The sequence below is a fragment of the Castor canadensis genome, chromosome 3 (genome assembly GCF_047511655.1).
Source record: "Castor canadensis chromosome 3, mCasCan1.hap1v2, whole genome shotgun sequence".
Classification (NCBI taxonomy): Eukaryota; Metazoa; Chordata; class Mammalia; order Rodentia; family Castoridae; genus Castor; species Castor canadensis.
Window position 1 is genome coordinate 73138856 of NC_133388.1, and position 26528 is coordinate 73165383.

The following is a 26528-nucleotide window of genomic DNA, read 5'->3' on the forward strand; positions in this document are numbered from 1 at the left end:
CTCTTTTAAAAATTTTTCCTTTAAGGGCTTCATGATGTTTTTGAGTGAGCTAGGCTTATGCTTCTACCTTCACCTTGCAGAATAAGAACTTAAGCATTCGCTTCTATGCAGACAGAATGGCTATTATCCTGATCTTGAAGTGGTCTTAACAAACCAATGGTCCTGTCATCTAATTGCTGCCAGAAAGGATTATAGATTACTTGTTAACTCAGTGTAGTAACTTTTGGTAGATAGCCCTCTTTCTTTTTTTCTGATTTATATTGTAAATCTCACATAATAGGCAATTCTACTTAGTTATCTGAGCAGCATTACTTGTACATAGCATATACAAGTAATGACTTGGTGATTTAGAGAAAAAGTTTTCTGTCAGATGCAGCAATTTGGTTATCCATTGTTTTAAAATTTTTTCCAAGCCCTAAACTACTTACTAAACACAATTTTACCCCTGCTGTGAAAATATCTTCAGACCACCTGGAAAGTTGGCATAAAGGCATCTTGTTTATTACGCTCCGCCATCTCACCAGAGCATGTTAATCCATCCCAATGCTCCACATGTTGTCACTGCACACAGCTATGCAATAACTGGCAAGGGAGGAGAGGAGTGTAACCTCAACCCCACTACAACACTATTTGGTATTTTTCAAAAACTCCCTGAGAGATAAACATCTATGAAAGCTTCCCTGAGAGTCCATTCATTCCAATACATTCTTGGATCTTCTTATTCTATGTCATGGTCTCATTGAAGAAGCAAAGGAAAATTATAAATTCTTTTCATACCAAAAGAAACACATGTGAGCATAGCATTTGTGATGGGAAGGTGAAGGAGACAGAATTATGAGACCCTGAAGCTAATCGACAGGCTGAAGTTTAAAAAGCTCTGTTGTATAAGCTCCAAAACCTATTCTTGAAGTAAGCAAGCCCCTGCAATGCTTGCTCTAACTACCCTCTGGCACAATGCCCTTGCTCTTGTTGAGGTGCACAACAAGGAAGAACCTTCTGTTTACTGTAAAGAAGGTGATCACAGTGTGTTCAATACATATACAGCTTCTTCTTTAGAAGAACCTAGCAAAGGGTACCTCTCTGGTCTCAGCTGTGTTTCTCTCTTCAGCATCCAGCACTTTTCCTACTATGGACAGTGTTTTAATGATACCAAGTTTCTTTTCCCTTGTCTGCTAGAAAATTCACAGCATCTTTAATTTCCTTAATGGCATGCCATTTGTTTAGTAAATTTACTTTTTACTCCTTCTGGTTGTACTTATTCTTTATCTATTTTTATTTTTCACCTTGTTTTATCTTGTCATATTGTACAGAAAATCTCAAAATACCTTTTAGAAGAAGGTAGGTTATCAATGAGCTAAAATGTAGGAGGACAGAAGGAAAAAGTAATCTTTTTATCATAGTCTACCTACCTAAATATGTCCTAAAATATTCTTATTTTATCAGTGAGAGCAATAAGTATTTTGAGAGTTATAATACTTCTTCATGAAATTCATACCAAAAGGTCGTTTCAGAATTATTCTTGACTAATATGTAGATAGGTTTTTGCCTATAAGTGCATTTTTAAGGTAACCATAAACATGAACTAGGAAATTTTTTTTCTTTTTGTGGTACTGTGGTATGAACTCAGGGCCTTGTGTATGCTAGGCAGGCACTCCATCACTTGAGTCATGCTGCCAGCCCTTTATTGCTTTAGCTATTTTTCAGATAGAGAGCCTATCTGGGGCCAGTCTCAGACTTTGACCCTCCAAACTTGGACCTCCCAAGTAGCTGGAATTACAGGCATGAACCACCACACACAGCCTTAACTAGGAATTGCATAAAGATTTCTGCACAGGAGTAATTTAAAACTTAGATTATATTTTTCAATTCCTTGCTTCTTCAGTATTAAGGGCTTCATATTTCTCAACAGTGGAGCTATAAATGCTTACAGGCACATGGACTTTTCGAAACATCTCGGCACCCTTGTGTGCATCAATCAATGCGATGTCCTGGGGCGTGGAGACAATCACAGCACCTAACCAAAAGATAAAGAAAATGATGCTTTCTCTTAATTCTTCACAGAATGATTACATGACATTACTTACATGGTCAAATAGCCTACTATATTAACTAGACAATTCACAGAAATTTTACATAAATAAATAAGCAAGATGAGGACATACTTGCTCTTGCCTACCTCTCACTCTTTACTTCTAAAATCAACAGCAACTGATTCAAGCACTGCTAGATCACTGGAACCCCTTCTCATTCCGAAAATGTGCTAGGCAAACAGTTGCACCATGCAGAATCAAGAAGTAAGTTTCCCTTACTTGGGAAAAAATATAAAACAAGGGTTATAACATAGTTACAACTGTTTTGATTTTTTTTTTAGTTTGGCATGCCTATATTACCATGTGTTTTGTGATTACTTGGTTCTCTTTCCACTTTTCTCTATTTTAACTTCTTTATAATATCAGATAATACTCTGTAGTATCATTTGACCTTCACTTGATGTAATCAATTATTTGTTTTAATCCCTCCTCTGTTTCATTAGCTGTGTCAGCCATTTGATCTATAATATGTTCATGCTATTTATTTTTTTTTGGTTATGATCTAGAATAAACCACAGAATTTAAGACATTCACAGATTCTGCCAATCATAACCAGGACTTTGTAGCTACCAATTAAAGAAAAATTATTTATCTAGTTAAGTAACTTTTCTACAGAAATAAATTAATGTAGGTATGGAAATGGGAATTACTTTTCCTTTAGAAGGAGGGTTTGTATTCATTACTCAAGTTTGAGAGACACCAGCTTGAGAACTCAAACACATCAGGATTCAGTTTGCTCTTATAGATAACTACCCGTGTGACTAGGTAATCACTTAACCTATCTGGAGTTTTAGTTCCTTCATCTACAAAATGATACAATAATACTGAGATCTCAAGGTTGAATTAATAAACTACTACCCAGGTGCTTGATATAATGCCTTATATTCGACAAATGATAGCTTCTGAATATTGTTGCCATTACTATATTTATTGTTGATATTAATAAAATGCCTTAGAAATTGCTGGGAAGATCATTTTCTTATAAGCCATCAGGCAGCCGTCCTACTTTTCAAACTGTTCCATGGATTATTATATCCTCCTATTTTGATTTATTCTAAAAAACCAAAAACCAGCCAATAGTCATCTTCTCTCTCTTTTAAAGACTGATGGAAATCACATCTCTGAAAAAATTATACTCTACACACCCAGAATATTTTCACAGTCTGTCAACTTCTAGATTCTGTTAGCAATCTTTTTTCACATCCAGTCATTTGGAAGGAACTAATTCTAGTTTTGGCCCCTTCTAGATGTGACTAATTGGGCAATAAACTCAGAATCACTCTGGGTCTCCATTTCCTTCACTAAAATTAGTGCATCCAAGGTCTCCTGTCTCTGATTATATGACTTAGCATCCCTCTTAACTGTAAATGTTTCTGAAACCACCTCTGCTCAACCTTATTGTCCTAATAATTTTATTTAAGTGAATGTGAAATGCTGCTTCCTCTAAGCAGTACCGCTTCAATCTCAGAGCGTTTTTTTCATACATAACCATGAAACCTCTTTGGCTATTTCTTCCATATCCTCTCTTTAACTAGATACAAGTACAAAGGCAGTTTTCTACTGGCTCTAAAAAGTACTCTGAATATTTGTATGATATAAACATATTGTTACTTTACATATTCTTTCCTACCATTTGTATCAGTATCAAATGAAACAGCTTCATGGATTATGGTTTGTATGTGGTTTGTCCCCCATGGATTTATTTGTCGGAGGCTTAGTCCTCAATGTGGTGGTGTTGAGTGTTAGAACCTTTAAGAGGTAAGAACTTGTGGAAGGTAATTAGATCACTGAGGGTGCTATCCTCAGAAAGGGTTCAGGCACTTCTTGTGGGACCACAGTTAATTCCTGCAAAAGTGAATTGTTATAAAAGAGAGAACGTGACCCCCGACTTCTCTAGCTCTCTTCTCACCATGTCATTCCTCCTTCTTGCATACCCCACCATGATGCCTTCTACTGTGACGTGATGCAGCACAAGGAGCCCTTACTAGAGGCTGAACAGATGGAACTACCTAATCATGAACTAAATAAGCCTCTTTTCTTTATAAAGTATCTAGCCTCAGATATTTCATTATAGCAATGGAAACAGCCTAATACAATAATAGGCAGTTGTGTTTATTTTCATCTTTTTATCAAACAAAACTAATGACATAATACCTTGCACATAGTAGGCACTTAACAAAAGATAGGTGATCTAAACATTTTTCTTATATTGTTAGAATCATCTATCCTAGAATACTTTTAGTTGATAACTTCTTAAACTAAAAGTCAAAGTCTCTGAATTCTGGTTTTGTTTATGTGTTATAGAACACTGAATAACTCACTACATTAAATCTCAAAAGACCTCAATTAACTCTTCTATAAAATAAACCTATATCCATTGGCCCTATTTAACTCAAAGAGCTATTCCATTTTAAAAAATGGAATGTAAATGTGTTATAAAACTGTTCAGTGCCATCATTTTGATAGCTATCTGATCCAAGAGAGAGGGATTAAAGTGATTTGGTTTTCTCTGCATCCATTCCATGAGTTTCTGTGTGGAGAGGTCTGAATAGCACCATTTAAACACAAATTAATAACTTTTGACAAGGACAACAATCATCTTCCATGTTTCAACAAATGTTCATATACCATGTAAACGCTTCATTGGAACTGCCAGCCACATTTGTAAAAGATATTTTGGTGGAAATATTTTACGCTAAAATACATGTTAATTATTAAGTTCATAATCACAACAAAATCAGCCCTTGGGATACTGTACTGGTCTCACATAGATCACTACCTCTCTTGTACTAAAATTTTGTATATCATGTAAGTAACCATTTTCAAACAGCCTACAATGACATTTAAAAATTATGAGAAAGAAATAATGCATAAATGAGCATCAAACAAAATCTCTAATAAATTACATTTAATCCTTAATATTTTTTATTTTCTACACATTACCTAAAATTTTAACTTTTAAAGGAACTCTGATAATTTTTTCTTATTAATGTATCTCACAAGTTAAAATAGTTTTCAAAATCTGATGTTACTTTTTATCTTTATGCTCTTGACTTTCTACTTGGTAATTTTTAACTTTTGTCATGACTCATGAAACATGAACCAGTATGAACTGGCCTAGAATTCTCTCCTTTTATATCAGTACTAATGATGTTACTTCAGTTTTGTGAGGGTTTGTTAGAAAACTTGTGCTCCCTCTACTGACCATAACGAAATGTCGGCAGTAGCAAAAAGAAAGTTTAATTTGTAATAAATGTGATGGGTATGGGAGTGGTGTTACATGTCCCATTAAGAGTTCTCTATTCATTTTCTAGGGTACATGTCTAAGTCCAAACAATTAAATAGCATTAAATATATTTCCTAACTTGTAATCTTTTTAAAAGGTTTTTTATCAGCTGAGATTTACTATCAAAGGTTAACTATCTGGCAGATTCTGACAAACATGCAAGCATTTTATATAATAATTATTTAGAGTATTAAAATAATACTTAACAAACAATTGTTAATTCTTTTGACTATTCAGAGGAAAAAATCTATAACTGCATATCTGGATTTGGATCAGAGTTCACAGTAGTTAAACATTTAAGACTAATTATTCCAGACATTAGGTTGATCATAATTATACCAGCATGGAACTACTCAACTATGTATTCCAGCCTCCAGGGCACAGAATGCATCTAATTCCCATGCTTGATTGAGAACCTCAGTGTTAGAACCTAATAAGCGTGTATAACAAAACCTGCTCAGAATTATACCTGGAGGATTAATTCTATACCTTACAACTACTGAGTGCTTCAATGTAAAGCCAACTAAGAACGACAAAAAAAAATTAACTGCTATTCTTAATGTTCACAGTGCTTTCAATATTTAGTATTGCTGATTCTCCTATATTTAGCGATATGCATGCAGCAAAAGAAAAGAATGAGATGCTGGGATGTAGCTCAGGAGTACAGTGTGTGCTTAGCATGCACAAGGGCCTAGGTTTGAACCCCAGCACCACAAAAAAGGAAAAAAGTTGAAAAAAAAGAAAATAATTCAACTTCTGTGGCTTCACATAAACAATGTTAAATCTATTTTCAATTTTTGTTAACTATAAAGTAAATTGGCTTTGGTATTTTTTTCCTATCTTTTCCCTCTGTCACATCTGAACTTCTTGTATGATAAATATTATTTGCTGTAAAATAAGGAATAACCACTAACATTACTCTCCTCTTAAGTAAAACATGATTTAAAGGTAAATTCACCTCAATTGTACTCACAGTCTCTGCTTCAATAAGAAATAAAAATAATTCTTAGGTGAATAACTGTTTTGGACTCTATGTTCTCTTACAACAGAGTTAAGAATTAACTATAGTCACAAAAGGGATGTTTTGTGATTTAAGCATTAATCATTATTTGGCTTGTCTCAGAAATAAATTTTGCTAAATTATGTTAATTGATGCTAATAAGAATTGTCAAACCAGTAACTACTGGAAACCACAGTATTTCAAAGTTACTGATGGGAGAGTGCATGGGTACTTTGGAACTTTAAGAATTCAAGTTCAACAATAGAATCTGGATACTTATCTACTGCTTAAGGACAAAGACTGATTCTTCAATATAACTGATTCAATAGATAATGGGCTTCTAGTCACTTCACCTTACTGATAAGAGAATTTAACCAGAGCTACTCAGGCTGTGTTCACTAAAGAATCGGTGGGAAAAAATGAAACTTCCACAGGTTTAAAGAGTGTAGGATGACATTGACGCAAAAATCCTCAACAAAATAATGGCAAACTGAATTCAACAACACATCAAAAAGATTATTCACCACGACCAAGTAGGCTTCATCCCAGGGATGCAGGGGTGGTTCAACATACGAAAATCAATAAATGTAATAAACCACATTAACAGAAGCAAAGACCAAAACCACTTGATCATCTCAATAGATGCAGAAAAAGCCTTTGATAAGATCCAACACCATTTCATGATAAAAGCTCTAAGAAAACTAGGAATAGAAGGAAAGTACCTCAACATTATACTTAACAGAGAAAAACTGAAACCATTCCCTCTAAACTCAGGAACCAGACGAGGATGCCCACTATCTCCACTCCTATTCAACATAATACTGGAATTCCTAGCCAGAGCAATTAGGCAAGAAGAAGGAATCAAAGGAATACAAATAGGTAAAGAAACTGTCAAAGTATCCTTATTTGCAGACGACATGATCCTATACCTTAAAGACCCAAAAAACTCTACTCAGAAGCTTCTAGACATCATCAATAGCTATAGCACGGTAGCAGGATATAAAATCAACATAGAAAAATCATTAGCATTTCTATACACTAATAATGAGCAAACTGAAAAAGAATACATGAAAATAATTCCATTTACAATAGCCTCAAAAAAAAATCAAATACCTAGATGTAAACCTAACAAAAGATGTGGATGACCTCTACAAGGAAAACTATAAACTTCTGAAGAAAGAGATTGAGGAAGACTATAGAAAGTGGAGAGATCTCCCATGCTCATGGATTGGTAGAATCAACATAGTATAAATGTCGATACTCCCCAAAGTAATCTACATGTTTAATGCAATTCACATCAAAATTCCAATGACATTCATTAAAGAGATCGAAAAACCTACTGTTAAATTTATATGGAAACACAGGAAGCCACGAATAGCCAAGGCAATACTCAGTCAAAAGAACAATGCAGGAGGTATCACAAACCTGACTTCAAACTATATTACAAAGCAGTAGCAATAAAAAACAGCATGGTACTGGCACAAAAACAGACATGAAGACCAGTGGAACAGAATAGAGGATCCAGATATGAAGCCACAAAACTATAACCAACTTGTCTTTGACAAAGGAGCTAAAAATATACGATGAAGAAATTACAGCCTCTTCAACAAAAACTGCTGGGAAAACTGGTTAGCAGTCTGCAAAAAACTGAAACTAGATCCATGTATATCACCCTATACCAACATTAACTCAAAATGGATCAAGGATCTAAATATCAGATCACAAACTCTAAAGTTGATACAGGAAAGAGTAGGAAATACTCTGGAATTAGTAGGTATAGGTAAGAACTTTCTCAATGGAACCCCAGCAGCACAGGCAATGAAGAGATAGCATAGATAAATGGGACTTCATAAAACTAAAAAGCTTCTGTTCATCAAAAGAAATGGTCTCTAAACTGAAGAGAACACCCACAGAGTGGGAGAAAATATTTTCCAACTATACATCAGACAAAGGACTGATAACCAGAATATATAGGGAACTTAAAAAACTAAATTCTCCCAAAACTAATGAACCAATAAAGAAATGGGCAAGTGAACTAAACAGAACTTTCTCCAAAGAAGAAATTCAAATGGCCAAAAAACACATGAAAAAATGCTCACCATCTCTAGCAATAAAGGAAATGTAAATTAAAACCACACTAAGATTCCACCTCACCCCTGTTAGAATAGCCATCATTAGCCACACCACCAACAACAGGTGTTGGCGCGGATGGGGGGGGGCGGGGGGGGGTGGTGGAAGGAACCCTCTTACACTGCTGGTGGGAATGTAAACTAGTACAACCACTCTGGAAAAAAATTTGGAGGCTACTTAAAAAGCTAGACATTGATCTACCATTTGATCCAGAAATACCACTCTTGGGGATATACCCAAAAGAATGTGACACAGGTTACTCCAGAGGCACCTGCACACCCATGTTTATTGCAGCACTATTCACAATAGCCAAGTTATGGAAACAGCTAAGATGCCCCACCACTGATGAATGGATTAAGAAAATGTGGTATCTACACACAATGGAATTTTATGCAGCCACGAAGAAGAACGAAATGTTATCATTCGCTGGTAAATGGATGGAATTGGAGAACATCATTCTGAGTGAGGTTAGCCTGGCCCAAAAGACCAAAAATCGTATGTTCTCCCTCATATGTGGACATTAGATCAAGGGCAAACACAACAATGGGATTGGACTTTGATCACATGATAAAAGCGAGAGCACACAAGAGAGGGGTGAGGATAGGCAAGACACCTAAAAAACTAGCTAGCATTTGTTGCCCTCAACGCAGAGAAACTAAAGCAGATACCTTAAAAGCAACTGAGGCCAATAGGAAAAGGGGACCAGGAACTAGAGAAAAGGTTAGATCAAAAAGAATTAACCTAGAAGGTAACACCCACGCACAGGAAATCAATATGAGTCAATGCCCTGTATAGCTATCCTTATCTCAACCAGCAAAAACCCTTGTTCCTTCCTATTATTGCTTATACTCTCTCTACAACAAAATTAGAAATAAGGGCAAAATAGTTTCTGCTGGGTATTGAGGGGGTGGGGGGGAAAGGGAGGGGGCGGAGTGGTGGTAAGGGAGGGGTTGGGGACAGGGGGGAGAAATGACCCAAGCCTTGTATGCACATATGAATAATAAAATCAAAAAAAAAAAGAGTGTGGGATGGAACCAGATAGCTCTCTCATGTGCACATGTTCTCTCTTTCCTTTCTCTTTTCCCCCTTCCTTCTTCTGATGCCTCCAGTAAAGTTAAAATAAAATCTTCACTTCTTTCTAGTCTGGTCAGCAAACACCTTGGGGAGTCAACTTGTATACCTAAGTCTCCATAACTCAGAAAGCTCTTTTGCTCTTCTGTGGGTGTCTGTTCATATTGGACTCTAAGGTTTAATATTTTGCATTTCAAATGTATCTCAGTGAACTACTACCAAAGGATATTAGTTTATCAATGTAACACATTCTTTTTACAGGCATTATTTTTCTACAAAAAATAAAACAAAACAAATAACAACAGGAAAACTTCAGAGAGGACAACTGCTATTCTCTGGTTACCCTAACTTTCTTTGAAAATCTTTGGCCATAAACAAATACTGTAATACTTAAGATGTTAAGACCTTCTCTGAAGCTAACTTTTAGATCCTGATCAAATTTCTAATATCTACAACCAATACAAAAGCTTTGTGGATCATGGGACTTGTACTTTTTCAAGTGTTTAATGGATTTAAAAGTAGTTTTTAAAATGAACCTAACTATACTTTGGCCATTACACTATTCACTGAATTTTAAGACATTAAGGGATTTTAACTGCCTGGAATGTCATGAAGGAAATTCCCAGAAATTCTTAAACAACAAAATTAAATGAACTCAGAAGCTTCCTAACCAGGCACAGAGTAGATGACAACCTGGTAGGAATTCCAGGAATTCACACATCAGATGGTTGGTTTGGACAAGTGATCCTGAAAACTGACTATGTAAGAATCATCTGGGACACTTAAAATCTGGACCCTTTTGTGTTCAGAAGTTTATTAATTCTCAGGCTATTTCCTTAAATTGGTAACTATAACATTATAATTTCTCCTTGGGATAGATGTTCAGCCAAATACAGAGCCCTAAAACATTTATTTCTTCTTAAATTTATATTGGAAATATTGCTGCTCATTAGCCAGTATAGTATTACATTTAATTTTAGAAATTTGATTCCAAACTTAACAAGGACTGAAGTTTCAGAATGAATTATCAGAGATGCCCTAGAAGATGATTATAACTTCAGTAACGGAACAACAAAACAAATTTATTTTGAAAAAAATTTATAATCTGACTAGTAAAATAACTGCTTACATTATGCAATTCTTGCTAATAGCCATTAATTACAATTCCAGCCAACATTTGCACAAAAGAAGTCACATATTGACTATCTCCTTTAACATTCCATTCTGGAAATTGAAAACCTAAGTGAAAATTTAATATTCCTGACACCTAGGGAAAGCTATGACTTAAGTGTTCCAATTTAAGGTGCAAACGTTGTTGGTTTTGTAGTTTGAAGTCATTACAAATTGTAAAATTATAAAGAAAACAGCACAAGAATTCAAAGTAGGAAAGTATTTTTCTTTGAGTTTTTAATGGTTTTCCAAAAGATTAGTATTATGATACCACTAAAGAATTATTCTTATAAATTTAAAGACAATTAAGAAAAGAGAAATAATTTTTTAAAAGTAAATATGACCAAATCACCATGTTCTTCTTGCTTTGAAAGAGTAAATACCAGATAATCAAGGAACTATTTCAAGTAATGGCCTATAGTCATTTACTTATTTAACATAGCAACAATAAATTTCTAATCATCCAGTACCAAATAGGTTTTCATATCACAAAAACCACTGTCTGAATTGGCCAAGAGTGTTACCATAAAACAGAAAATTGATTAATTCCAGTAAACTACTGATGAAGGGGGTAAATACCAGGGTGAACATATATAGTTTTTTCTCAAGAATTTTTGATGATTAAATAGGAGTTCAATCACCTGGCATAAGGCCAACACCTTTCACAAGCAATAAATGCTTTTTGCTTTAAGCAGTGACTCAAATATGAAAGCAACTTAATTTAAAATTCCTACCCCATCTCATTTAAATGAAAGAGAGGCAGAAAGGCCTCTGGCTTTCTTCTATCTATAGGGTCCAGACAGGAAGGGTCTTAGACAAGAAAAAAGGACCTCACCTAATTAGCATAACATAACACAAGACCTTTAGTGCACCTTTTCTTGAGCCCATAGATATTCAGCATATTAATTAGCTGACTACACTGCCATACACAGTAGCTTCTGCTGGTACAGAGATAAGAAATCAAAATAGAACCCACACTAAGACTGCTTGGTTATTTTTTTTTCCATGTCTACCATTCTCTGGAAGAAAAAGAGAGAAAGAACAAAGAGGGGACCCTAATGGTTCCCTTCTATTATAAGAACAATTTCAAAAAATTTAATTTCTACATCTATCTTGACGTAATAAAGTGAAGATTAATATGACTTGACTACATATTAGGCATTAAACTATTCACTGAACTTTAGGACACTTAAGGAAAGTCCTAAAAGAAATAGAAATTTTTTCCCCTAACTCTATCCAGTCAAAATAAACTCTTACATTTTTTTACTCCCCACTCTTTAAAATATACTTGCATCACTGCTTATCTACAGTGTAAGTACTCTGTTCACAAGGTCAATTACAGTACAATTTTCCCTTGTGATAGTATGACGGTTCTTTAATTTGACTGCATTACTGATATCTATATTAGCTCACAAACTTTTAGAGGACAGAAATTCTGTCCTCTTGTTTCGTATGTCATCTATCTTAGGCCACTAATTCACACTGAAATGATGGCTATGAACAGAGAAGCTGTTAGTTATTCCACCTGCTATATACTCCTAACTCCTTCTGCCCTCAATTTCTGCTAAGAGCCATTCTCCATCCCTCTCTGTCCTGATGAGTGCCTAGGTAGCTGATCTCTGTGGACTACAGCAACTGACTTTCCTTGTTCTTTGCCTCCCAAAGGGGATCTGCCACTAGAAGGTAGTGGCAGGAGATGAGACCATGGGACAAGAAAGAGGGTACAGTATTATTACCTACCCCACAGGCTACTCCTACGCACCCTGCAGTAGTTCTGGGAGTGGTCATAGCTTCTATCAGCAGCCCCCTTTCCATGGTTCCAATGGATCTCAAGGCTGTACCAACACAGTTCACTGTCTTGCCTTTTCAAGTGGAGAGGCAGTAACAACTTCTTATTGTCACGAATCCTGGGCACTTTACCATCTTTTGCTGGATTCCTTAATGTTGTCCATATCTCCATTACTAGTCTCTTCATTGAATTGTTAATGCTTTCCAAAATGTGTCATCTGTCTCCTGCTATGATTCTGACTAATACAGCACCTGAACGTAGGTAAATTACTAAAACTCGCCAAAGTCCTCGGAAAAAGAAAATATACTTAATATATTTAATATATATGAAGCATAAACACTTTAATTCCAACAGTTAAAACCAAATTAAGACAGTCTTCATTTCTTTTTTGTTTGTTTTATTTTGTTTAGTTTCATTTTTCTAGTGGTGAGGATGGAACCTATTGCCTTGGTCATGCTAGGCAATTGACCTACCACCAAGACATTCATTTCTTTTCTCAAGGATTCATCTATTTTCATGTTTCAATATTTTTGGTGAAGGGCAAATAGCTCATGAGAACCCATCTCCAAAAATAACCCAAGCAAAAAGACTGGCATGTGCCTTAAGCAATACGTTTGCCTTGCAAACATAAAGCCCTGAATTCAAAGCCTGTTCCCACCAAAAAAAATTTTTTAAATGCAGAAAATAATGGTAGACAACTCAACATGCCCATCAGCCACCTGGATAAAATTTTTACAGAATTCATTAATCAATACCTGATAACATTTTTATGAATATAATGAATACTCCCCAAGATTCACAGCATTGTATGCCATACCATGCACTTTATATAATGTAAATCTATAGAACTGTGAAATTGCCATTTATTTAAGCAGTTAGGAATTTTTTGTCCTAATTTGCCTGTATGAATTTAATGATGAAATGATGCCTTAGGATACAAGTTCTATTAACTTTTGTACAGAATTGGGAAAAATTCTTTTATGGATTCTTCAATGAAATGAAATTTAGTTAGGAAAGTTTGACGGTATATGAATTTATCACTTGATCTTTCCTGGATATGTGTTTATTTATTGTGTGGTATGTCAAAATTTGGAATGGCAAAAATCACTTAATCTTGTCTAGTATTAAACTGGATTTATGTTTGAAAAAAAAAAAAGACAGTTTTCACAAAGTCCTTCAGGGCCTTCAGCTAAAGCAAAGGAAGAAAAATCTTTTAGGTACTACATATTAGAATCTGAATACTAGAAGAGTGATATATTTTCAAAGCTTTCAAGAAAATAATATCTCTCAAAGAAATGCTAATTCTCATCTATTATGGAAAAGTAGTGACCAATAATTTCTAAGAGTTTATCAGTATACATTTTTTTAAAAAGAGAGAAAAACAAAAGGAGTATGAGAAATAATAAAGCTAGCACTAACAACTCTACCTTCTTCTCTTGGCAAGTTCAGCAAGACAAAAGCAAATATGAAGAGTATGATTGGTTTTCCATCTGTTATCTTACCTCTTTTCTCTCCAGCATACTATTGCTATGTATGGTTCTGATCTATACTTGTAACAAGTAATGATTTAGTAGTCTACATAAACTCAAATTTAAATCATTAACCACTAATACTGCTGTCAACACATTTAGCTCTTTTGTTGCTATACAACACTTTTAACACAAATAAGAGAATGATTTTTTTCTTTACAATTTCTTCTTATAATGAGCTTGTCATCTACCCCATGGAACAAAATGGAACACATACAAAGAGTTGCTAATTAGCATTCAGAAAGAGAATTTTTTTGCTTATACAGGTCTGCCTCTATAAATTTTCCAAAAGCATTTCTCTTTCTAAGTATAAAACACTTCATTTTATTCTCAGCATGGCTTGGAGAAATGCAAAGTTGATATAAAGGCTCTTTCTAATTCACATTTCACTGACACACTGTGTCAGTCAGCTTTTCATCTCTGTTACAAAATACCTGAGAAAAACAACTTAAAGGAGGAAGGATTTATTTTGATTGTCACTTTCAAATGCTTTACTCCATGGTCATGTGACCATGTTGTCTCAGGACCATGGTAAAGCAGAATGGTGTGGAGGGGCAATGCTGCCATGGTGGCCAGGAAGCAGAGAAGAATGGTCTGGGACGAGGTACACCCTTCCAAGGCATGATCCGAGTAACCTACTTCATCTAAGAAGACCTCATTTTCTAATAGCTCATTCATCTATGAACTCATCAACGGATTAACCCACTGATGAAATTAGCAGCTTTATGATCCAGTTACCTCCTAAAAGTGCTAATAGCTGAGGACTAAGCCTTCAACACATGAATCTTTTGGGGGGAGCTTTTTTAAAATGCTCAAGTAGTTTCTTAAAAATAAATACCACACATTTAGATGGAACTTTTACTTTATCTCATTTGATTCTTACAACTCTTTGGGGCATGTAGATATTTGATAAATAAGAACAGAATAAGAGAGGTAGTTAGCACCCTGGTCACTGCAAGTAAGGGAACTTCTTATTTGACAACAAAAACTATGCTAGTGACTCTCATTAGAAATTTAATACAGATCTTGCATGTAACTAAATAGAAAACCCTTCTACCCCACACTATCATCCCAGACTGAAAAGGGAACACTAAAAGATATCAACTGACAACAGTTATATGCAGTACATCCAAAAAGACAGTATAAATAAATACCTAAAATGAAAGTACTTTTCCTTCAGAGGGGAAGTAAAGAAAAATGCATGTTTTAAATAAGTACTTTCTTTTTCTCCTGTATATACATAGAAAAAGCACTTGGGTGAAAGCAGTCAGGGTGAGGGGATCATAGGAATGAGTTAGCAGGATGGTAAGACAAGAAGGAAGACATCTTTTCCATAAACAGTGATTACTAGTTAGTTGGCCTAGCTTTGTCATTTGTTTATTCATTCATTCAAAATTAATTGCATAAGCTCTTGGCCATGGTACTCTAAGAGACAGTAGAATGAATAGAAAAAAAATTTTTACATTGAAGCAGCTTACAGCCCAGTTGGAAAGACAATATACACAGATAAAGCACTCATTCTCCGATCACGTATTTCCTGAGTAGTTGCAGGGAGGCAACGAGTTTGGTACTGTGGGAAACACAAAGATAAATAACACAGCAGCAGTGTGGTAGAGAGGACAACACAGGTATGCAGGTTTGAAAGAAGAACATCATAAGTACAGGAGGAGTGGCCCAAATAAAGAGTGACTCCTAACTGGGTGTTTTTGGGAGATAGCAGGAATAGACAACTTTTAAATGTTATGGAGGATTTGGCTACCCATTGATTGGGAGAAAAGATAGTCTAAGGAACAGGCTCAAATGTGTGTAAGGTCAGCAAAAGTAAAAGGAAGAAAGTGGGAGGTGGGATTGGTACACAGTACTTTTTTGGAGGGCTCTCACTTTGTGTGTAAGAGTTTAGTAGGAAAGAACAGGAAGTCAAATCACAGAGGTCCTTAAATGGGAGTCTAAAGCACTTATGTTATTTATGGGCTATCAAACATAAGAAAAAGTAGAAGACAGAATATCTAAAAAGAGTTCAAAAGTCTATGATAATAGAGGAAAGGAAAACTAGGATTATAATTAGATAAAGGATAATTTAGTTGACCTTGAAAGGCAAACATGACCCTGACAGGCTGTTCCAGATTATGTAAATTTATGAAAGCCATGATTCACCCAGGCCAGCAACACTTTGGAAGATGCCATTCTCCCTAAATCCTGGGAGCTGGCTCAATTTTGAGCACCTTTGGTTGATATTCAGCTTATAGAGGTTCAGAGGTTTAGGAATATTTATAGGTAAATTAATTTTTACTAGGGAATTACTGAGATTAGATTAATTTCAACCTAACTGGGTTTGAATGGACTAAGGCTGAACTCAGCAAATCTGTGTCAAACATTATTAGGTTATATATTGGGGCACCTTGATGTAGACATTCAATCAGAAGCGAGGTGAACCTTAGTCATGACTCATTGTAATGGTGTGACCTTGAGAAAGTTACTTAAACTACCAAGATTTAAGATTTAAGAAAATATAGCACCTTATACTTAATAAGAAGAGGGAATAGAGCTTTACTTTTTAGTGAATAGTTCCCATTTGGATGGGTGAAAGTTCTGGAGATGAATGATGGTAATGGTTGTACAACAATGTGAATGTAGCTAATACCACTAAACTATTGCATATATTTTACTAGCACAGCGAAACAAAATTCTGTGTCTTATTCTCATGTAATAGTAATCACCTGTTACAGGGCAAACTTCATCACAGGAAAGAAATGAAGAAATATCCTAGCTAAATTTTAGGGTAAAAGAAACTTTTAGGATATAAAAAAGGAGAGGAAAGCAAAATTTTAACCCAACTGATATACATTGTTGGTTTTGAGGTACAAATACAAATTAAAATAGGACAACTTAATCATAAACCTTGTCCAATCAGATAGGTTGTTATGTGAAAAAAAAGTAAGAAAAATATTTCTTAGAGACATCATTTTATCTGTGTGAGGTACATTGAATTTTATCAAGGCATCAAGTAATCAAGTCACTACTCAGTACATAAATGATCATTTGGTCCACTGTTATCAATGAATGACCCATATGTATAATAAAAGCATTTTGGAGGCTGATAACATGCATTTCAAGGTAGCACATTTTATTTAATGAACATTAAGCAAGTATTCTTAAAATTTAAGAATATAAAATATTTCAAAACTGCAGGCTATTATAGTATAATGCTTACCAAAAGAAAGGTTTTCATGCTACTTTACTCTCATCTCATACTTCATAGCCTGCTTCACCAAAGAAAACATCTCAGACTCCACCAAGGTAACAAATATAATTAAAACAATAAAAATATTCATATTAATCAGCCTAACACGGATTTCCAAATAACATTCATATCGCACCAAAAACCTACATTCTAAATCTTTTGATAATTAAATGTCAATGAAATGACTGCGATAACCAATAAAAAATTGATTTGCAAAGAATTTAAAAATTTCATTATCTTCTCAGAAGTATACACATACACACATGCAACTATTTCTCCAGTGAAATTTAGGAAAATCCTTAGAAGAGGATTCACTATAAAGGGTGACAACTAACATTTAAATTCCATATCATAAAAAAGATATCTACTACTGCATCAAAGCACTGTGTATTTGATAGAAGCTATTTTGTTTATTGCTTTTTTTTATTTTATCGTTTTTATGTCGCTAACTCACATGTGTATACATTGCTCCCCCCTGAGCCCCTGCTTCCAGAGAAAACATAAGAGATAATAAGAAAGACATAGTGTTTTTGCTAGTTTGAGATAAAGCTATACAGAGAGATTCCTAGCATTGCTTCCGTGCACATGTGTATAGAAACACATTGGTTACATCTCTACCAGATCTCTTCACTACTTCCTAGTCCCCTTCCCATAGTGGCCTGTGCCAGTTTAAGATTACTATATTTGCTCCTCTACAGTGAGCACATCAACCACATTAAAGTTTTAGGTTTCCTTCCCTTTCTCTCTTCCCTATAGCTCCCATGTGTGTTCTTTCCTTAGTGTATGATGTCTATCCAATAACATTACTAATTTGTTTTAAGTCTATAATCCACATATGAAGGAGAACATGTGATTTTTGGCCTTTTGAGCCTGGCTAACTTCGCTTAAGATGATGTTGTACAGTTCCATCCATTTATTTGCAAATGACAAAATTTCATTCTTCTTTGTGGCTGAATAAAATTCCATTGTATGTAAACACCATATTTTCCTAATTCATTTGGTAGTACTGGGGTATCTTGGCTGTTTTCATAGCTTGGCTACTATGAATAGTGCTGCAATAAACATGGGTGTGCAGGTGCCTTTGTAGTAACCTGAGTCACGTTCCTTTGGGTATATCCCTAGGAGTAGTATTGCTGGATGATATGGTAGATCTATGTTTAGTTTTTTAAGAAGCCTCCAAATTGTTTTCCAAAGTGGTTGTACTAGCTTACATTCATATGGGGAGTCCTTTTTCCCCTGTAGCTTCACCAACACTTGTTGTTGTTGGTGGTCTTGATGATAGCTATTCTAACAGGAGTAAGGTGGAATCTTAGTTTGGTTTTGATTTGTATTTCCTTTATGGCCAGGGATGGTGAGCATTTTTTCATGTGTTTTTTGGCCATTTGGACTTCTTCCTTTGAAAAAGTTCTGTTTAGTTCAGTTGCCCACTTCTTTATTTGTTCACTGATTTTTGGGGAGTTTAGTTTTTTGAGCTTCCTGTATATTCTGGTTATCAGTCCTCTGATGAATAGCTAGCAAATATTTTCTCCCACTCTGTAGGTGGTCTCTTCAATTTAGAGACCATTTCTTTTGTTGTGCAGAAGCTTTTTAATTTCATGTAGTTCCATTTGTCTATCCTTTCTCTTAGTTGCTGGGTGGCTGGAGTTCTACTGAGGAAGTCCTTCCTATACCTATTGCTTCCAGAGTGTTTCCTACTCTTTCCTATACTAACTTCAGAGTTTTGGGTCTGATATTAAGGTCCTTGATCCACTTTGAGTTGATACTAGTACAGGGTGATGCTCTCTTGGTTTTAACATTAAATAAGTACCAGAATATAAAATTCTTCCCTAATGGTATTAACCAAAAAGCCAATTTTTCTAATACTTACATAATTCACTATTAATTCACAAATATTTCCTAGATGCCTGCCACATATGGTGCTGAAGGTGCTAATAGCAACCAACCAAACAGCCATGTCCTACTTAAATACTGCTTTTCTACAACTCAAATTTATATCACCATCTTTTCAAAGTGTCTTTATGTTTATGTAAACAAACTCATTCCATTAATATTTTGAAAAATTCAATATATGCTTCTGGTCTCTAATGAAAAGCTTATAATTTTTTTTTTTTTTTGAGACAGACTCTCCTGTGTAGCTCAGGCTGGCTTCAAACTCAGGACACCCTTGCCTTAGGACTGTACCACCATGCCAACTTAATACGTTACTTTTTGAGACAGAAATGCTTGCCTGTCATGAAATTTGTTTTCTTCAAAGAAGACTTAAGTTAGTTCAAAATTTTAAGATTTACCTGAAATGGGAATATTCTGTGAAACTGATAATTGCACATCTCCTGTTCCTGGGGGCATGTCAACAACTAGGTAGTCCAGCTGACCCCAATCGACCTAAACAACAAAGATGACATAAATAATGTCATTGTATAACAATTACAGTGACCATAACAATAGTAAACAAAATTATAACAGCAAACAATAGTAAACAAAATGTTAATAGTAAATTTATAATAATAGCTATCACTTGAATTATCACTAAGTACCAGGGACTGTGCTGAAGGCTAAGGATACATGGATGAATAAATGACATAATGCCACTGTCTGGCAGATCTTCTTTGACTGATAAGCTTAAATTTCCAGATCCCTATTAATGTGTTTGCAATCACACACTAATGGTGAACCCATTTCACAATGGCCTTCTAGTCAGGACAAATCATTAATTTTTACTGGGTACAGGTTACATTTTGTCTAAGAAGGTCTTAGATTTTGACTCTTACAGTTTTTGCTTTATATTTTGTTTTGAAAGTATTTCTTATGTTAATATATTTGTCAAGCTTATTATTTTCCTTTCATAAAAATAAAACATTAATAATAAAAATAAAGCACTGATAGGGAAACATTTTAACTATAACTAGCATCCCAGTACTATTAACATTTTGATTATTTCTTTTCAGGCATTTTTTTTCTTTTACATAAATTCAGCTATATAAGCAAGTTTATAATGTTCAGTCTAAATTTAAATAGGTCTCAAGAGTATCTCATGCTTCTTCTCCTCAGATTGTTCTTCCCTCTGTGTTTCCAGTCTCTATCAAAGGTCCCAGGATTCTCTCAGTTGACTAAAGAAGACCTCAGAATCTTACCCTCTTTCTCACTCCCCCAATTACTATGTCTTCTAAAAATCTCTCACACACCCACTTCTCTTTCTCCATTTCTCAGGAACTAAGTGAGGCCTCCTACCACCTATTATTACTACTAAACTAGTCATTCCCTCTGGACCATTACTGCCAATCCAGTCCCCAACAACACTAAAAAACAGTCCACATAAAAGTACAAGTCTGATAGTCCTTTTTTTAAACAACAACAACAACAACCCCCCCAAAATAAATGCTTTTACTGTTTTAGGTAAAGTTTGAGCTTCAGTTCCACATACACTGTCTGATCTTCTTCACTAATTCCTCTTCATTGTTCGCTTCCTCAGGGAAACCTTCCCTAAGTTCCACTAGATTAGACAAAATGTTCCTTCTATGTACTTTACCTAATCACTCACACATTCACTCAAGAAATGCTTAAATACCTCCCATATATTGGACATCAAGTTAAGTGTTGATAATTAAAATAGTATCATGGTCCCTGCTTACAAAACTTAAAACATACAGAGATGGATATTAGGCAGGAAATCATCCAAATAAATATATAACTACGAGTTTCATAAAATAAGCAGCACTGTGAAAACAGCAAAATATGCAAAGGAAAGAGCTTATTAACTTTGAGAAATTGAAAGAAGACCAATATGGCTAGAAAGCAGTGAGAAGAAGGATCTCATTTTACTTTAGTTTCATGATCCATCTTCCTATAAAACTAAACTGCATTAAAAACACCTTCGCAAAGAATGGACACACACAGGAGATGTTTAATAATTTTTCTTTTGAGGAATGAATAAATGAATGCATGCAAATGTTTGAGATTCTTTTATAAGTGGAAACCGTGAATATAACTCTGTATTCTGTTTTATAAAAAATGCAATATGCCTTTCTCATATAATCTTTTTTAAAATAAATGTTTAGATGAGGTTAGATCAAACAGACTCATTCATAAATTAATACATCTATTCAACATATTTATTAAGAATCTATTAGGTGCCAGGCATTGTTTCAGGATACAGCAGTGAATAGAACAAAATCCTAGCCACCACAGAACTGACATTTTAGTCAGAGAGACATACAGAAAGACAGACAGACAGACAAATCAGAGCAGTATTATTTGGTTCCTGCTTTGGAAATTCAGATCAAATGGAAAGAACTGTTTAAAAAATCTCTTCAAGTATTGGTGGGGGAAGATGGAGGATTACTCTGAATGAGGTGACACAGGAGAAGCTAGATTCTGAAGAGAGAAAGGGAGGAAGAGCATCTGGAACCATGAAAAAGGTAGCAGGAAGGCAGAAAACCACAGCAAACAGAAAAGAAAACTAAAAAACAGCAAGAAGTTCCAAGCTTATTCCTTAGCTTCCAGTGGGGGGGAGGGAAGCTGAAGACTCCATCACAAAGTAAAACAGACAGCCTAGGAGAAAGACTGCTAATTCTAGCTGTGAAATGAGAACACACATCCCACAAACCTTAATCCCAGTGTGGGGATTTGTGAGACAGTGACTGCTCCAGTGTGGAAGGCTAGCCTTGATGAAGAAAGACACTCAGTCACTCCCCTTATCTCAGATGGCAATAGCAAGCCACCATCTTGTGAGAGGGCCTAGTGTTCTGGGCTGAAATACTCTGGAGGCCTGAAAATAAGAAACATGGCTCAGGCAGTCTTGGGACACCCTACCATAGAGTCTAGGTAGGAGACAGCCAGGAGAGGTGGTCAGGAAGGAGTGTCTGACAGGCTCTCAGAGAAGTCTGAGCTGCAAGGAACTCTGTCAGCAGCTTAGATGCCAGCAGCATAGGCTACCGGCAGAGAAGTCTTAGATGCCTGAAGCTGTGGAGCTGGTAGGCTAGGTAGGCACCAGTGCTAGTGCAACAGCAGCTTAGACACGTGGTGGAGGTGGCCTTAGGCAGTCAAGGGTGGGCAGCAATGCCCTGGGAAGCCCTCAGCAGCAGGATTTTGTTGTCAGAATTCCCACCCTTCCTGGTCAGGAATGACTCGCATTTCCTGAGGCTAGGTGGCAAAAAGTTTGAACCTGTGGTTGGCAAAGTATTTAGCATACAGGGTCTGCCTTCTAACTGCAACTGTAGACTGCTCAGTGGGTCAGAGCCCTGCTCTTTGCACCCTCCAAATCATGAATCAGTAATACCCACAGCCTCTTACACTCTACAGAGAGTTGAATGGTTAGGAAGGGCCAAAGTCACAGAGACCTGCTCCTGAAAACTACATCCTGGTGGATATCCTGACAGGACTGAGGACCCCAAACCAGACTCCAAATCATGATACTTCCACTGCCTCCCCTCCACAAAGAGAAGTGAACTGCTGGACTGGGTATGTAAGCATTTAAACCACAGAAAGACTGACCATGCCCCTCAATTCTCCCCACAGCTTGGGAAGAACTAATCCCTCCACATTCTGTTGCATTCAGGAGTCACACCAAGGCATGACACTTGCACTTTCCCCCTGGGGATACAAACCAGGGTGCATAGAACAAGTGTGAACCTGCCTGACCCAGAAGCTCCCTGCAGCCAACAGTAGCTCTAGGTACACAAAGAAGGAGAGCCTGTATAGTGAAGGCAAACAGAAATGGGCAGCCACCTCTTTTACAAAAGACTTCAGTTAGTTCTGGGGATTAGGCCCAGTGCCCTGAGCACTTGGCAAAGACTTGGTTATTGAGACACAACTCTCAGTCCAGTGGTGAGAACTGGCACCTCTACCAAGCCACTATACTGTCTCATCTGAATATTAAGACTATTTTTGCTGAAAGAATACAGGTGATTCAAACTTCCAACCAATAACTTAACCTCAGATGCATAAAGGTCAACATAGAAACACAAGTAAAATGAAAGAAATCATTTTTCATGTTGACTCCAAAGTGTCAACTCCACAATAAATGACTTAAACAACAGTGAAGTGGCTGAAATTTCAAACAAAAAAATAATGATAAGAATGATCAATGAAATTAAAGAGGACATGTTTAAGCACCTTAATGAAATCCAAGAAGATAAAAATAAACAGCTGAAAGAAATCAAAGAGCCTTAAGAAAAACCAACTGAATGAAATGAGGAAGACAATACAGAAAGTGGAGGAGGAGTAAAGAAGGAATTCAATAAAGATATGAAAATCGTGAAAAAAAAATCATAGAAGTACTGGAAATGAAAAGCTCAATATAACCCAATTAAAATTTCAATGGAAAGCTTCAGTACTCAAATGGGACAAGTTAAAAATACAGTATTAACGATCAAAGATAAAATAGAAGAATTAGGTCACTGAGACAAAGACAAAGACAAAACACTAAGAAAATATGAATGGAATATGCAAGGCCCCTGGGACATGATCAAAAGATCAAATCTATGAATCATAGGTATAGAAGGAGAAGAGATACAAGCCAAAGGCATAGAAAACATATTCAGCAAAATATCCAGGTATAGGAGTCTTTCAGAACAAAACAACATGAAGCACCAGAAAAGAATCACTCCTGATGGGCAAACCCATCAGAATAGTAGCAAATTTTTCAACAGACATTCTAAAAGCAAACCCTGAGGGAAAGTAACTGTCAACCTAGATTAGGGTATCTAGCAAATCTATCTTTCATAATTGAAAGAGAAATAAAATCCTTCCACAGTAAAAAAAAAAAAAAAAAAAAAAAACTAAAGGAATTCATGGCCACTAAACGAATGTTGCAGAAGATACTCAAAGGAATACTACATACAAAAGAGAAAGAGAAATGTAACCAGGAAAATGCAAGGAAAAACTAAATCCCACTAGACAAGTAGACTAGAAAATGAGGGTTAGAAAACAAGCAAATATCACAAAACAACAAAATGACAGGATATTCAATATTAACAATATTAACATTGAATGGTAATGGTCTCAATTCTCTAATCAAATAACACAGAATGTGATTTAGATTAAAAACCAAGACCCAGCAATGTGTTGTGTACAAGAAGTGTATCTTACTGACAAAGACAAACACTGGCTCATGGTGAAAGGGTTGAAAAAAAATTTCCAAGCCAATGGGCCCCTGAAACAAGCAGGAATAGCTATACATATATCTGATAAAGTAAACACCAAACCAAAATTAGTCAGAAGAAACAAAGAAGGACACTTCTTTGTCCTAATAAAGGGAACAATTCATCAAGAAGAAATAACAGTTATTAACTTATATGCACCAAACTTTGGCACACCCATCTCATTAAATAAACATTATTGGACTTACAAGTGCAGATAGACCCCAAGATGATAATAGTGGGAGACTTCAATGCTCCAATTTGACAAATAGGCCATCCAAACCAAAAATCAACAAAGAAATGTCATAATTAATAGACATTGTAAACCAAATGGACTTAACAGATACATATAGAATATTTCCTTCAAAATAGATATTTCAGGATATAAATCAAGTCTTATCAAACATAATACAATTGAAGTAACTGTCTATATTCTATCAGACCATAGTGGAATAAAACTAGAACTCAACAGCCAAAGAAATTACAGAAAAATTTCAAACATATGGAGACTGATCAATACATTGTTGAATGACCAGTGGACCAATGAAGAAATTAGAGGGGTAATCAATAAGTTCCTGTGATCTAAATATAAAAATGAAAACACAACTAACCAGAACCTTGGGGGAATACAACATAAGTGTTCAGAGGAAAGTTTATAAATATGAGTACCTATATTATATTATTTTATTTTATTTTTATTGTTTTATTATTCATATGGGCATACAACACTTGGGTCATTTCTCCCCCCTGCCCCCACCCCCATGAGTACCTATATTAAAAAAACAGAAAGATCTCAACTAAATAGCCTAATGATGTACTCCAAGCTTCTAGAAAAACAAGAATTAGCCAAACCCCAAATAAGCAGGCAGAAAAAAAAAAAAGAGATTAGGACAGAAATCAATAAAATGGAGACTAAAAAGACAATACAAAGAACTGGTGAAACAAATAGTTGGTTCTTTGAAAGGATAAATAAGATCAATAAACCCTTAGCAAATTGACCAAAGGAGGAAGAGAAAAGACTCAAATTAATAAAATTAGATATAAAAAAGGGGGTATTGCACCAAATATGTATGAAATCCAGAGAATCATGACTGAATACTTTGAAAACTTATATTCTAATGAACTGGAAAAATGGGTAAAATTCTGATGTATCTGACTTACCGAAATTGAACCAAAAGGACATATACTACTTAAAGAGATGTATAATAAGTAATGATACTGAAGCAGTTAAAGAGACTCCCAACAAAGATGAGTCCATGACCCCATGGATTCACTGATGAATTCTGCCAGACCTTTAAAGAAGAGCTAACACTAATATGGCTCAAACTATTCCATGAAACAGAAAGAGAAGGAACTCATTGTATGAAGTCAGTATCATACCCATACCAAAACAAGAAAGGACACAACAAAAAAAGAGAATTACAGACTAGCATCATTGATGAGGGTAGACACAAAAAATCTCAACAAAATGCTTGCAAACCAAATCCAACAACACATTAAAAAGACCATACACTATGATCAAGTTAGTTTCATTCCAGGGATGAAAGGATGGTTCAAATATGCAAATCAATAAATGAAATGCAGCACATAAACAGAATCAAGAACAAAAATTGAATGATCTTCTCAAATGATGCAGAAAAAGCCTCTGACAAAACATCCTTTTATGATAAAAGCTATGAAGAAACTAGGAATAGGAGGAACATACATCAATAGAATAAAGGGTATATATGACAAACCTACAGCCAACATTGCACTAAATGGGAGAAAAACTGATATCGTTTCCTCTACAGTCAGGAACAAGGCAAGGTATCCACTTTCCCCATTCTTATTCAATACAGTACTGGAATTCCAAGCCAGAACAATAAGACAAGATAAGGAAATAAAAGAGATTCAAAAAGAGAAGGAAGAAGTCAAATTATTCCTATTTGCAGATGATATGATCCTAAACTTAAAAGACCTTGAAGACACCACTAAAAAAATCTCTAGATATGATAAACATTTTCAGCAAAGTAGAAGGATATAAGACCAACATACAAAAATCAGCAGCTTTACTACATATCAGCAATGAACAGGCTGTGAAAGAAAT

The 26528-nt window shown here is 35.4% G+C and overlaps 1 protein-coding gene across 5 annotated transcripts in view; it reads right to left on the reverse strand.

Annotated features, from left to right (window-relative positions):
• Nubpl (NUBP iron-sulfur cluster assembly factor, mitochondrial) overlaps positions 1-26528 on the reverse strand; it is a 266538-nt gene that overhangs the window by 25545 nt on the left and 214465 nt on the right. For all 5 annotated transcript variants that reach the window (XM_074068202.1, XM_074068201.1, XM_074068200.1 and 2 more), the window contains 2 exons: positions 19595-19688; positions 1929-2014 (listed from right to left, as the gene is read on the reverse strand). In XM_074068202.1, coding sequence (XP_073924303.1) covers positions 1929-2014; positions 19595-19688 — 180 coding nt within the window. The remainder of the gene's footprint in view (positions 1-1928; positions 2015-19594; positions 19689-26528) is intronic.